This window comes from Ovis canadensis, chromosome 25, assembly GCF_042477335.2.
Source record: "Ovis canadensis isolate MfBH-ARS-UI-01 breed Bighorn chromosome 25, ARS-UI_OviCan_v2, whole genome shotgun sequence".
NCBI lineage: Eukaryota > Metazoa > Chordata > Mammalia > Artiodactyla > Bovidae > Ovis > Ovis canadensis.
Window position 1 is genome coordinate 48,088,876 of NC_091269.1, and position 15,784 is coordinate 48,104,659.

Below are 15,784 nucleotides of genomic sequence, written 5' to 3' on the forward strand. Positions count from 1 at the left end.
TTTGAGCATTACTTGATAGCGTGTGAAATGAGTGCAATTTTGCAGTAGTTTGAACATTCTTTGGCATTGCCTTTCTTTGGGATTGGAATGAAAACTGACCTTTTCCAGTCCTGTGGCCACTGCCGTGTTTTCCAAATTTGCTGGCATATTGAGTGCAGCACTTTGACAGCATCATCATTTAGGATTTGAAATAGCTCAACTGGAATTGCATCACCTCCACTAGCTCTGTTCATAGAGATGCTTCCTAAGGCCCACTTAACTTCGGACTCCAGGATCTGGCTCTAGGTGAGTGATCGCACCATCGTGGTTATCTGGGTCACTGAGATCTTTTTATAGTTCTTCTGTGTATTCTTGCCACCTCTTCTTAATATCTTCTGCTTCTGCTAGGTCCATACCGTTTCTGTCCTTTCTTGTGCCCATCTTTGCATGAAATATTCCCTTGGTATCTCTATTTTCTTGAAGAGGTCTCTAGTCTCTCCCATTCTATTGTTTTCCTCTATTTCTTTGCATTGATTACTAAGGAAGTCTTTCTTATCTCTCCTTTCTATTCTTTGCAACTCTGTATTCAAATGGATATATCTTACCTTTTCTCCTTTGCCTTCCTTTCGCTTCTCTTCTTTACTCAGCTATTTGTAAGGCCTCCTCAAACAACCAGTTTTTGTTTTTGCATTTCTTTCTCTTGGGAATGGTCTTGATCACTGCCTCTTCATCTCTACGTCACCTCTAATATCACTTTGGCCCACTATGGCTCCAAGCCCCCTTGTCATGGATGCCTGTCTTGATCAATCTCACCTAATTATAAGGATGAGTTGCTCAGCAAGAGAGAGAAGGGGAAGGGGGTGGGGGGGGCAGTCTTGAATTAAATTTTTAAGGATAAGTGGGCTTCTCCAATCAAAGGTAGATAAAGCACACTTCAGGTAGGGAACTTATATATGAACTATGGGATATAGAAAAATAATTCTACAAGTTTGTATTTTTTCCAGAATGTTACTAAATAGTTGCATCACAATTTGTTGAACAAACTTTCTTCTCCCAGTGTAAAATGACAACTTCTACATTTATCATATTTTAATATGTATGTGGGTATATTTATTTCAGTCCATTTGGGCTGGTATAACAAAATACCGCCCATGGAGGGTAACCAAGCTTGTTATAGCCCAGGTCCTTTGTATTGAGTATTCTACCCCTGATGTGGCTACTTCCTGCTACTGTAGTCTCAATTCAAACATCACCTCCTCAGTGAGGAAGTAGCACCCATCTAAATTAGCTCTCCTCCCCAGTCATACTTTTTCATCCTATTTGTTTCCTTAATGTCATTTATTGTTATTTCAAATTATCTTCTTCATTTTTGTGTTTCCTCACTAGATGTTTCCTCACATCTGTATTCTCCCTCTCTAACAAAGGTCCTGACAGATGATAAGCTCTTAGTAAGTATTTGTTGAGTAAAGTAGCTGAGCGAAAACCAGACTCAAACAGTGGAGTCCTAATGCAGTGTACTTGCCATCATTCCATTTATTCTGCCTTTCATGAAAGCGCTTATACATTTGGAACTACAATAAGGATTGATGTTCAGAATAATAACACTAACATGTGCTATAAGATTCTCTATTATCAAAGAAAATTTTCATTTGAGTTCAATAAACTAAACTAATTAAAGCAGGGATGTCATGGTATGTTATTATATTAGTACATTTAGAAAGATTTCCAACTAAAGAGACTTTCTGCTTTTTCTTTAATCAGAAAATTAAATTAGCCCAGAGTTCTTCATTCCCCCCAAAGTCCCTGTTAATTAGGAGTATTCTATAAATCTGTATTATTAGCAGAATTTGTCATCTGTTTCATTATCCTGTTTATTAGAGCAGTCTGAGCAGGGTGTCTTTGCTCATATCCTGGTTTGTGTATCACAGTGAAAAGAAAAATTATTTCCTAGATTCTCCCTTTTTTTCCTATTCTGTGACACAGGCATATTTCATGCTGTTTGTTTAACAACTTAATTCCCTTGTGTCAGTTCCCAGTATAAAGTAGGAATGATATTATTGACTTGGCTATTAAGTCAAATAATTAGATTTAGAGTCTACTTAAAAACATTAGTGCTTTGAAACATTGTGATAACTGAATATTGAAAACAACCTAACAGTCCATCAGTAAAGGACTGTTTAAGTAAACAAAAGGACTGTCCATTTAATGGACTATTATGCCGCCATAAAAAATAATGGGGACATTGCTTACCAACATAGAAAGATCGCCTAGAGAAAGAACACGGTCCAGGGCAGGCTGCATAGTGTTATTCTTTTGTTGTTGTTGTTTAAAATAAAAAGAAGAGGGAGGTGGGAGAGGGATTCATGTTTGGGAACGCATGTACACCCGTGGTGGATTCATGTCAATGTATGGCAAAACCAATACAGTATTGTAAAGTAAAATAAAGTAAAAATAAAAATTTTTTTTAATAAATAAAATAAAAAGAAGAAAAATAACTATGTATTTTGCTTGTATGTGCATAGAGAAATTATGGAAAGATACAGGGAAGTAATAACAGTGATAACCAGATTAGAAAATAGTAGGACTAGAAATGGGAAATGGGAGAGACTAGGGAGTGGAATTTATACCATGTCTTTCTTTTTATAGATTAATGTTTGGAGTCTATAGGTTATGTATTATTTGTAACAAAAATTGAAAGGTTAAATTTTTTTTAAAAACCCATAACTAAAAGCAATGTGTGGTTCTGGACTGCATCTTATAGGATTAAAAAAAAGTGCTATAAAAACATTAAGGGACTTCCCTGGTGGTCCAGTGACTAAGACTCCATGCTCCCAAGGCCAGGGGCCCAGATTTGATCCCTGTTCAGGGACCTAGATCCCACATGCCACAGCTAAGAGTTTGCATGCCACAACTGAAGATCCTGAGTGCAGCAACTAAGACCTGGTGCAGCAAAAAAAAAAAAAAAAAGCCTATTAGGACAGTTAATAAAATTCAATTATGGAATACAGATTAGAGGAAATAATAAATAATAATTAATAAACTTAATAATAATAGTAAGTTTTTTAATTTATCAACTATACCATGGTAACCTAAAAGAATATATTTGTTCTTAGGAAATACACACTGAATTATTAAGGAATAAAGGACATGATATATGCAAGTTATGCTCAAGTGACCTGAAAGAATAAATAAAAATATGTGTGTATGTGTATATACATACATATCAGAGGGTTGATAAATTTTGACAAAATGAAAAACTAATAGATCTGAATAAACATTCTCTGTACTTTTCTTCAAACTTTTCTGCTAGTTTAAAATTGTCTTTTAGTCGCTAAGTCATGTCTAATTCTTTACAACCTCATGGACACTAACCCGACAGGCTCTTTTTTCCATGGTATTTTCCAAACAAGAATAGTGGAGTGGGTTGCCATTTCCTTCTCCACGGAATCTTCCCAACCCAGGATTCAAATCCACATCATGGATTCTTTACCACTGAGCCACCAGGGAAGCCCAGTTTCAAATTATCTCCACACACTGCCCCTCCCCCCCAAAAAAAAGGTTAATAAAAAACAAGCAAAGAATCTTAGAAGTTCAGGTTTTTAAACAGTAGTGCTTATCACTTTCTGGTGAAATTTTTGCCATCAGTTTTCAGTTTTTTCCATGACTGGTAATGCTCATCAGAGGCAGTGGCAGAAGTGGTGACTGACTACAATCTACTTTATGGCTGAAAATCATCTGCCTGTCTACTTCTTATCCTGCTTTCTATCTTTTTCAGTTGTATCTTCACTACAACTTAGAGGTGACATTTTTGATACAGTGGCAACATGTGGCTTTTTAATATACCTTGAACAAAATTTCCTAAGGATATTAACTGTCTTGGGACTTTGTGTATAGTGCTAAAATATATAGTTCATTTTGTAGTGGTAAAGCTACAGGAACATTTAGTCTGGTTGTGTGGCATTGAGTGACTGAATTTGTATTATTATTTTTGAGTTAGATATTTTGGCATTTGTATGAACTACCATCTCTAGTATAAATGACTTAACATTATAGTTGATTCTAGCCAGACTGGCCTCTTAAGTGCTTGAGAAGTAAGGCATATGTCACAGTAAAGTGAGGAGTAAATTATCTGCTTGTATAAACTGTCCAGAGAATGTTTGATTTTTATTGCTTTGTATTTTAAGTATGTTAAATTTGATTGTTCTGAGTGAAAATACCCTAAGGTCTTATCTAATAAATGATACTGACACTAAACAAATCTGGTATCAACTGAATTGTTAGTGTTTGTTTCCTGTCTGTTTAGGGAAGCACATGATTTTGTGCTATTGTAGAAGTCTGGAAAATAGGAATAATAATAATTCCCATGGGATGGGGAGGGAGATGGAAGGGCGGTTCAAAAGGGAAGGGATTTAAGAATTCCTAAGGCTCATTCATGTTGAGGTTTGACAGAAAACAACATAATTCTGTAAAGCAATTATCCTTCAATTAAAAATAAATTAATTAAAAACAATAATAATTCCCAGCCCTTTCCCTTCTTACTTTATAAAAAGTGAGAGGAAAAAAAAATTGGGAGGAATTGAGAGACAGTAGCACTTAAGCTCGTATTTGATCAGAACTAACAGTGTCATTTTTCTATAACTAAGGCAAATGGCTATTTTTACTACTTTTCCCACAGCTACTCCAGACCCATTTCACACCTTTGAAAACTAGTTCTCAGTTAGAGTCATGTGAGTTTCTTGGGCCTCATTAGCTGAATAATGCCCATGCATATAAATGGGTCTTCAGATTTAGTTAAGTACTTTGTATTTTCATGCAATAAATTGACTAGATGGCTATGAAATAGATCATGCCGGCAAAAAAACCCATTTACTTAGTTTGTGGATTTTTTTTAAAAAAATAGCTCTGTAAAACAGCTTAGATCATTGTATTTCAAAATAAGAATTTACTGAAAATATAATTGAATATTACTGAACATTGCTTAATCCCCTTTCAATAATTTGAAACACCATTCAAGGTCTTGGAATTTTGGGGGTTATTGTTTTGAAGAGTTCTCATAGTATAGCTCTTGATATGCAGCAGATAAAAGATTCCCAGGTGGCTCAGCGGTGAAGAATCTACCTACCAGTGCAGGAGATGCAGGTTCAATGCCTGGGTCGAGACGATCCCCTAGAGGAGGAAATGGAACCCACTCCATTTTTATTACCAAGAAAACCCCATGGACAGAGGAGCCTGGTGGGCTGTATACTCTGTGGGGTCTCGAAGAGTCGGACATAACTGAGCACACACGGTGCAGCAGATAGTAGAGCCTGGACTGTGTCTATACCAGTTTACGACAGCTCTCTGTACATTCTTCATATTCTCATATATTATTTATATTAACAAGTACAGAAGGTAGAAAATATTTCTACTTTGTTTTAGGAAATTGAACTTCACATGACACCTAAGGATAAAAGATTTTAAGAATCTACACATACATCCAGAAAAAAGTATAGTAAAATTTCATTCACTTAGAATTTTTGCTAATGTAGACCAAAAGTGATTCTTAAGAACATAATTCAGATGAACTCTCCCATTGTGAATTAGGTTTTATTCATAAAGATTTATCCAATTAAAAATCAATAACTTATTTAAATAGGAAATCAAAGAATTATATCTAATTGTGGCTTACTTACCATTTATTGATAATTATTTTCAAATCTCTAATCCAGTAATTAATTCTTATATTAATTCTTCTATTACCTAAAATGTTTTATAGACATATTATTACATAATGTAACCCTATTATAAATTGTAATGGTGTCATTAACTTAGCTCGTTTTACTTGTTTAGTGCCTATTCGTTCTAGTTTATAATTGTTAATTCCCTTTATAGTAGGACTTGTACTTGGAAGTAATAAAATCAGATTTCTTTATAAATATTTATGGTACAGACCTTCCCATAAAGCAGACTGTAGCCCTTTCCTTTCCTAATTGTTTCCAATAAACTCTATTTATATCTCTTTTTTTGGCCTGTATAGCAGTCTATACTACATACTCCCTAGGAAATTTAATCCTGGATATTTATGCCTTAACTTCCAATTAATCAAAACCTTGTCAACTTCATGTATGTCTTGTGTTATAAAGTGTGGAAAGGTAGTACTTATAGTTTTTAGATGGATACGTCTAACGTGAAGTCTTCTTAGCATCTACAGCCATAGGGATCATGAAGTGAATGAGTCTTCTTCTGGAGCATCAGTCTTCCCAGGAGGATCTTTTTCTCATTATCTTAACTTTGTTTATCTCTTGTTGAAAGTATCCATTAGTAGCAGGTAGCAAAAAGCAGGCAGAACATGCTTTTTGAAAGTCTTAATTTCTTCATTAAAACCTTAAAGTTTCCAAGATCTCCTTTTCTCTCCTTCTTCATCTTAGGTGAGATTGAAGGTTACAGTTTTTTGGGCACATCTATCACCAGAAAGGATGCAAATTTGTGGTTTGAGAAGTTCCAGACACCAATAAAAAGCACTATTCAATCTTTTACAAATGTCCTCTAGGCCAGATTTCATCGCAAATACAGTAGTTTCCTGTACTGGCAGGGGGTATGTCCCAACAAATTGGATTCCTGAGACTACATAGTAGCAGACCCTATATATACTATGTTTTTTGTCCCTATACATACATAACTACAGTAAAGTTTTAATTTATAAATTAGGCATAGCAAGAGATTTACAACAATGACTAATAATAAAATATAATAGTTATAATCTGTAATAAAAATTATGGTATGGGAATTGCCTGGTGGTCTAGTGATTAGGACTCCATGCTTCCACCTGCAGGAAACCCACATTAGATCCCTGGTTGGAGAAATAAGATCCTATAAGCCTCAAAGCACAACCAAAAAAAAAAATATATATATATATGAATGTGGTCTCTTTCTCAAAGTTATCTTATTGTACTGTATTCACCCTTCTTATGATGACAGGAAATGATTCAGTGCCTGTGTGATGAAATGAGGTGAGATGAATGACATATTGTTATGTATTATTAAGCTAACATTGACCTTCTGATGATAACGTCAGAAGGAAGATATCAAGCCATGATGTCAGTGGTTGGGTGTCAGCAGCAGATGATGTCCATGATTGGGGATCCTTGATGGTTGAAGGGTATTTGTTTTTGTTTGTGTTTGTTTCACTGAAATCTTTTAGAAGAACATGGTAATTGGAAGTTGTCTCTTTTTAACACATCAAACTTTTGCTGCCATGTTTGAATCCTTCAGTGATAATAAGGGTAACTTTAATACTGCATTCCATCCATGAGTCTTGTTCCCTAATTTTATCCTTTAAAGTCTGTGCAATCTGAAAGACTTCAGCAAATTTTGGTATCGTCTGAATTGCTGGTTCTGTTTCACTTTCTTCTTTGTAATCTTTCTCTTTCTCTGTTGATGACTCAACAAATTCTTACAGTTTCTCATCTAGTAACACTTCTTTCTCCATAGTTTCCTATGTGTTCTGCTTCTTCATCGAGCATGTTGGTAAATTCTTACTGTATGAATGATTTTCCTAATGTTTTTGTTGATTCCCAGGAAGCCTTTAAAATCACTCATGACTGCAGGCCTTTACAATATCTAGTTTAATTAATCCACTGCAGCTTTGATGAGTATTATTGTGTATGTAATAGTGAGTGATTTCCAGTATGGCATTGTGTCTAGACTGGAGTCTGCATCAATTGCTGGTCGAATGTTATCAAATACCAGGAAGGTGTATGTGGCCTTGACAAACTGAATGATGCCCTGGTCAAGGGGTTGAAGCAGTGAAGTTGTATCTGAAGTTGTAAACTTCTAGCCTCAACATTTTCATGTTTATAACAATTCAGGTTGACTAGGTGCATTATCCATAATTAATAGGACTTTAAATTCCAACCTTTCTTCTTGCAAATATTTTTTCACTTGTGGGATGAAACATGAGTAAAAAAAACCATCCAATAAATGAGGTGACTGTCACCCTTGCTTTCTGACAGTTTTTGAGAGCAAGTGAGTTCTTTGCCCTGCACACTACTCTTATTACTCTGGGCTTTCTCACATGCCCTGCAGTGTTGCCACATAGTGCCAGAGTTCATCTGTCCTTCCATGTTTTATACCCTGGTACCTTCTTTGCACTTTCATGAATGTAGCTTCTCTTGGGCATCTTCTTCCAGAAGAGCCCAGTTTCATTGCCACTGAAGACTTGTGCTTTTGGTATCCTTTCTCCTTAATTAGTTCCAACACTGTCAGGAATGTGGCAGTAACTTCTTCATCAGCAGACTCAGCTTCACCAGTAATTTTTATGTTTTTCAGTCTAGATCTGTTCCTGAATCTGTGTAACCACCGTTTGTGTGTGGGTGTGATCAGCCACTCAGTCATGTCCATAACTTTTGTAGTTTGAGGTGCAACATCAAATCTAGCACAGATTTTCTTTTTCCTTCTTCACAATTTCAGATAGAAGATTCATTCTTACTGTAGATCTTAGAAACCTTTTCACTTAAATGAAGTACTTCATGGCTTCTTTTTGGCATATTCAAATCTCCAGCATCGCTACTCTGGTACTTTGGGGCCATTAATAAGTAAAATAAGAGTTACTTAAACATAAACTCTGCAGTACAGTGACAGTCAATCTGGTAACCAAGGGGGCTACTGAATGACATACGGGAGGCATACATCACACAAAGGGATGATTCACATCCAGGGCAGGATAAATTGGGACAGTTCTCAAAATGATATGGAACTTAAAATTTATGAATTGTTCATTTCTGGAATTTTCCATTAGACTTCAGCTGACCGCTGGTAACTAAAACCACAAAAAGCAAAACTGTGGATAAGGGAGACTACTGTCATGTCATTCCACTGTCATCTGCCAGGATTAAAGCAGTGTATTCAGTTCCTCTGTAGTCAAAACAACCAAGCCCTAGTCCAGACTGCTGTAAGACCAGAGCTCATTGCACTGTCCCTTTTGTTCTGCCCAGGCAGAGGTAGCTTTTCCTTTTGTTGTTTGACTGATAGTTTGGAGGAAATAGTGGCTCTTTTGTAAAAAGTAACCAGATTAGGTTATTTGTAATAAGCCAACTAATATCAGTAATCCTTGCCATTGGCATGAAGTAATCTTTGCCATTGGCATGAAGTATTATTCAGAACAGTAGTTATATTTTTATTGTGCCATTGTGATTTTCTATATAGAAACACCCAAGATTCATTATTTCTATTTTTTAAATTTATAGCTCTTTAACTATATCCAGGATTTCACTGCCAGGGCTCTGCTGGTGACTCAGTGGTAGAAAATCTGCCTACCAGTGCAAGAGATGAGGGTTCGAGGGTTCAATCCCTGGTCCGGGAAGATCTCCTGGAGAAGAAAATGGCAACCCACTCCAATGTTCTTGCCTGGAAAACCCCATGGACAGAGAAGTCTGGCAGGCTGTAGTCCATGGTGTTCCGAAGAGTCGGACATGGCTAAGTGACTGAACCATAAGATTTCACTGGCAGGATTGTAGGCCAGGCTTGGTGTTTTATTAGAGATCCATGATATAGTACTTGAAAGCACTTCCTTTAGTTCATAGCTTCTGTTCAAGTATTTTTACTGTCCAAAAAGTTACTGCTACCATTTGCAGTCGTTCCTCAAAAATGTGAACCACCCTCAGTATAACTCTTGACAAAACATATGGCATCTGTGTGCTGAAAATTACCAAAAGCACATTGCTTACAGTTGGCCTTTCACCTTGGTTCCCAAGTGCTCGTGTGGAGAATATGGACCTCATGTTCCGTCGCTCTCTTTGAATGCTGTAGGAGCTTTAAGCTTTCCTGGGTTAGTCTGTATATTGAGTGTTACGAAGAGAAGTCATTCTGCCTTGCTTTGGCTCTAATTGCAGAAAATGAAGTCACCGCTTTTGCTGTCTTGGATCAAGACCAGAAAGAAGTTGTTGATACCAATGGAGCTGGAGATGCATTTGTTGGAGGTACAGACTCATTTATATGATTCTTACTTATAAGTTAAACGTTTCCTTTAACCCTATCTTTGCCACATGGCCAAGATTTTTTAATTTAATAACTTTTACTTTCTTCTTTTAAAGAATTAACTCCTGATATTTTTCCATATGGTTCTATCATTTTTATGAAGGGTATATCACTATAGAAAAATACATATTTGGGGCTTAAAGGTAATTTACTATTATGCTATATCCCAGTCATTTTCACAAGATTAATTGTGTCTGTCAGAATATTGCATAAACAAGCTGCATCAAGTATAGTACATAGCATACTCATAGCCCTTCAAGCTGAAATGTTAACACATTGTTGTTCTTTAAAACAAGTTGTGAATATTAATAGTATGCTAATAGCTAAGGATGATGTCTTTGGATTATATCCTTTGATTGTATCATCTGTTTCTAACACATGATTGGATATTTATAAGAACTAAGGTTTTTTTGGAGTGAGTAGTCAAAAATAAAATCAAGAAAATTGGCAGAGTCTTGGCTTCCTGACTTAGGGATTCCCTGGTGGCTCAGACAGTAAAGGGTCTGCCTGCAATGTGGGAGACCCCAGTTTGATCCCTGGGTTGGGAAGATTCCCCTGGAGAAGAAAATGGCAACCCACTCCAGTATTCTTGCATGAAAAATCCCATGGACAGAGAAGCCTGGCAGGCTACTGTCCATGGGGTTGCAAAGAGTCAGACACAGCTGAGCAACTTCATTTTCACTTGGCTTCCTGACTTAGGTTGATGTAAAATCTGATTCATAAGTTCTGAACTCCTTCTAGCTAAGTGTAGTTAAGCTAGGTTAGGATCTCTAGAAAGCTTTAGATTCCTGAATGATAGCCCAAAAGAGTCCCTCCTGATCTTTAGTTCTCATAACATCAAGGAAAGAAAGGTAAATGGAACTTGTCCTTCTTTCCTTGGAGTATAATTTGAATTATGGGAAACTTATTTGAGATTATGTAATGGTTTTAACTTAGTATTGTTTAAAATATTTATATTCTTTTTATTTTAATATTCTATTTCACTAGCATAAATGTTTCGTGTTTCCTTCTTTGAAACTTTTATCACTAAACTGTTAACACAAGACTGGTCGCATGCACCATGCCCTGTTCTTGGGAAAGAGTACATGTGCACACAACAAATAAGGTGCTACTTTGCTGTCATTCATGTATCTTTTATTTCTTTGCTGTGAAAGTTTTCACCATTGATTATTTTGCAGCTGTTTTTTCTATTCCATGCTGCTTCAGAGGTCTAATACCATGTAAAATCTAATACCATGTAACCTAAAAACACCTTATCCAGAATTGGGTCAAATTCTGTAATACATTAAGGAGACACTATTGATTTCCTGGTTAAAAATTGGTTAAACCAGTAATCTTAGTACAGAAACTTATAAACTTATAACTTTTGTGTGTATTATTTAAGCATTTAAAAATACTTAAAACAGAATTCTCTTTCTTTGCTGTTTAGTTTGGTACCTCCTGAGGCCACCGTAAATATAATGATGATGATATGATGATGATGGTGACCTAACTAGCCACTACTTCTGATCCTCAGGCCTGGGTTTCCTAGCCTTGCAACAGCAATTCCGTTATAGACCCCTGCTGCTGCTGCTGCTGCTAAGTCACTTCAGTCGTGTTCGACTCTGTGAGACCCTACCTACGGCAGCCCACGAGGCTCCCCCGTCCCTGGGATTCTCCAGGCAAGAACACTGGAGTGGGTTGCCATTTCCTTCTCCAATGCATGAAAGTGAAAAGTGAAAGTGAAGTCACTCAGTCGCGTCCAACTGTTTGCGACCCCAAGGACTGCAGCCCACCAGACTCCTCCATCCATGGGACTTCCCAGGCAAGAGTACTGGAGTGGGTTGCCATTACCTTCTCCATAGGCCCCTACCTCCTATAATGTTTCCAGTACAAGGTAGGAATATGTAGACTTTCTGAGGAAGAGAAAAGGCATTCTTAAGATAAGAAGTAGGAACAGCCAGCTACCCATTTGTATTATGGTTAACTATGTCATCAAAGCACTTGGGCTCTTAGAGGATTTTCAGCCTGTTTATCTTGCTTTTCTTACTCAACTTCATTATATACTTATGGTTGGGGTACAGTGAGGTAAATAAAAAGGAAAGAGTGTGGAACAGGGACCTGCAAGCTTTTTTATCCTAAAGGGCCAGGTAGTAAATATGTTAGGCTTTGCAAACCATATACAGGCTATATCGCATATTCTTCTCATTTGTTTTCTTGCTTGTTTCTTGTTTTGTTTTTTCATGTTTTACAGTACTCTAAAAATGTGAAAACCTTTCTTCGCTCTCCAACTGTAAAAAAGCAGACCACAGGCTGGGTTTGACCCTTAGCTATGGTTTGCCAACCCCTTTTGTAATATGTTGGCAGCTTCCTCACTTGATTCACTTTCATCATACCCTGGATTTCACTACAGAGTGTTGAAATCAGTATAGAGAAAGTGGAAGGCAGGCTAAAACTAGGCAGAACTTTACTGGTAAAACCTCAATTCAGTTCAGTTCAGTTGCTCAGTCATGTCCAACTCTTTGCGCCCCCATGGACCACAGCATGCCAGGACTCCCTATCCATCACCAACTCCCGGAGTTTACCCAAACTCATGTCCATTGAGTCGGTGATGCCATCCAACCATCTCATTCTGTCATCTCTGTCTCCTCCTGCCTTCAATCTTTCCCAGCACCAGGGTCTTTTCAAATGAGTCAGCTTTTCACATCAGGTGGCCAAAGTATTGGAGTTTCAGCTTCAACATCAGTCCTTCCAATGAACAGGACTGATCTCTTTTAGGATGGACTGGTTGGATCTTCTTGCAGTCCAAGGGACTCTCAAGAGTCTTTTCTAATACCACAGTTCCAAAGCATGAATTCTTCTGCATTCAGCTTTCTCTGTAGTCCAACTCTCACATCCATACATGACTACTGGAAAAACCATAGCCTTGACTAAACAGACCTTTGTCGGCAAAGTAACGTCTGTTCTTTTTAATATGCTGTCTAGGTTGGTCATAACTTTCCTTCCAAGGAGTAAGCGTCTTTTAATTTCACAGCTGCAGTCACCATCTACAGTGATTTTGGAGCCCCCCAAAATAAAATCAGCCACTGTTTCCACTGTTTCCATCTATTTGCCATGAAGTAATGGGACCAGATGCCATGATCTTAGTTTTCTGAATGTTGAACTTTATGCCAACTTTTTCACTCTCCTCTTTCACTTTCATCAAGAGGTTCTTTAGTTCTTCTTTACTTTCTGCCATAGGGTGGTGTCATCTGCATATCTCAGTTAGGTAGCCATTTTTTTTTCATTTAACCCTACTCTCATTGCTTCACAAGATAATCAGATCCTGAAAGACTGAGTCATGCAATGAGATAAATAATGTTATTTTAACAAAGAATACTAATGTTGGCTAGTTCAGCACATTCTGTTTACTTAAGTCAAGCTATACAGTAATAGCAATTAGTAACACATAGTACTGCAAGCCAATCGATATCCTAGGCACTTTACATATATTAACTCATTTAATGTTCATAAAAGATCCTGGAGATAAGTTATATTTAACCCCATTTTACTGATAATAAAGCTGAGACACGGAAGGGTTGGGTAACTTGCCCAAAGTCTCATAGCTAGAAAGTAGCAGAGATAGGCAGTATAAACTGTTCTGCTTCTCTAAACGTTTAGGGAAATCTCATCATTAGGACTCAGAACCACAGACCAGCCTTACTAATAACAACTGGTTTTGCCAAAGAGAATTTTCCTGTCGTCTGCATAGATGACTTCATTTATTGAACAGGAGCTTTTGTTATCTGATAGGATTCTGAGAACTCTAGGGTAAGATTGTTGCAGAAAAGAAAGAGAAAGGGAAAGGGAAGAGAATCGAAGAACTGGAATCCCCAGTGAGTTTGAACCGGGAACTTCTTGCTAAATAGTGGAATTGATGGCGCTACATACTGAAAGACAGATCATTAACTTGTTTGGCCAGCATGGAATCTGAATGGAGAGAGTTATATGAATCAACTGTTCAACAGCACCAGGGTGATGCATCTGTCTTACAATAGAGATGGTCTTGTTACTTTGAAAAGTGAAAAATCCGTTGGTTAAAATCCCCTTCTTCCATATCTGTACCTGGGAAAGCATACTCCTTTGGCTTGAACATGAATGGAGAGGCAGTGGCAACATTTGCATGTCTTATGTAGTTTCTTTTTTGTGCTTTATTGCCTGATTAATATACCTCCTTTCTGATTGACACATTTTATCTTTAGATGGTTAATATATTCCTCCTATTACTTTCAAGTTTTGCTGGCTTAAAAGCATTTCTTTCTTTTGTGAATTTGCATAACGGTATTCCAGTCCTAAATTTAAGTTCTTAGATAAATGATGACTTCACCTACCATGTGGTGATATTACATATCACAATACCAGAGTGCCATGTATTCTTATTAGCCACATAAGAGGGACATGACTACATCATTGATGTATAATTTTAAAATGACTACCCCAAATAGACATAAATTAAATTCATAGTTCCATCTCCAGGGTTTAGTGACAGTGACAAATACCTCCAACCTCTACAAGCATACCTCCTTGTTCTGTTTGTAGATCTTAAGCACTTTCTTATGTGTCACTAGCCAGCCCTGATGGAACTACCCTTTTCACATTCTCCCTCAAAAGCCCAAGCACTACGATTGTACCCTTGGAAATGGAGACAATTCTATAATCTCTAAGTATGATTTCCTAATTTCCCAGGTCAGTAGAAAATTTCTTCCTGTTGTCCTGCTGTGCTTTGTCACAGCAGGTTTGCCTTTTCATTTGGAACCCTCTTTGTCACTGCCATAGTAACAAATGGAAACATTGAGAACATTTTGTGACAGGCACTGTCATTGTTCCCAGTGAAATCTCTTCCCCTGTGTCTTCCCAGTAAATGAAACTGAGAAGAAAAATCATAACAAATACCATGAAAGGGGACCTAATCAATATGTTCCCAGTGAGCTGTCAATACCAGCTTGTGTTAATCTAATATGATTTAGTCATATGTTTCATGGCAGCTGTAGGAATATGGACTAGATCTGCTAATCATTTTTAGACTGAGTACACCTTTGACAGATTATTCCCAGGCACATATATATTAATATAACTCTCAGATAAAAGACTAGAGACCTCACTCAAGGGCCAGCATTCTTAGGATTTAAAGCGTTTCATTAAATAATGGTTAAAAGCCATATATAGGTTAGAACAGTTTATTTTGAATGATAGTAGAGTAACTGTGCTGCCTTTAATATTTATATTTTCAAATTTCTCATGACAGCTTTTGCAAGGAAAATGAATTTTCCTAAAAGATATTACCTACAACATGCAAATGACCATTAAAGCTACTTAGCAATCACACTGTAAATAATTATCCTGTTTCTCATCTAATAAAAAGGAACATTAACTTCACTTTCTAATTTATGTTCAGAAAAGATGTTTTGTTTTTTTAAAAAAGGTTTAAGTTTCTAGAGCAGAGATACTACTTCCTTTTCAAGTAGCACCTGTCTACATTTCTGAAAACCATAGGGAATCTAAATTATGTTTATATTCTCTATTCTCCCCTTGCTTTTTGTTCCCAAACATTTGTATTAATAGCTTACTCTCCCATTTTTCTAAACTGCTGCTTCATCGTGCTATGCAAAGAAGTGGTGCAGAATTCTTATGATTTTCTTTTTTCTCTGCACAACCCCCTTCCTTTGCTGTCAACTCAGAGGACTAGAAAATAGCTTGGTGCATGTTGAATATATCATTTCTCACACTTCTTTACTCAAAAATCAAAACCTTCATATGACCCACTGTATGCAGA

At 36.9% G+C, this 15,784-nt stretch overlaps 1 protein-coding gene across 2 annotated transcripts in view; it reads left to right on the top strand.

Moving 5' to 3' along the window:
- Positions 1–15,784, top strand: part of ADK (adenosine kinase) — a 543,033-nt gene that overhangs the window by 501,749 nt on the left and 25,500 nt on the right. For both annotated transcript variants that reach the window (XM_069572166.1, XM_069572167.1), the window contains exon 10: positions 9,849–9,935. In XM_069572166.1, the coding sequence (XP_069428267.1) occupies positions 9,849–9,935 (87 nt within the window). The remainder of the gene's footprint in view (positions 1–9,848; positions 9,936–15,784) is intronic.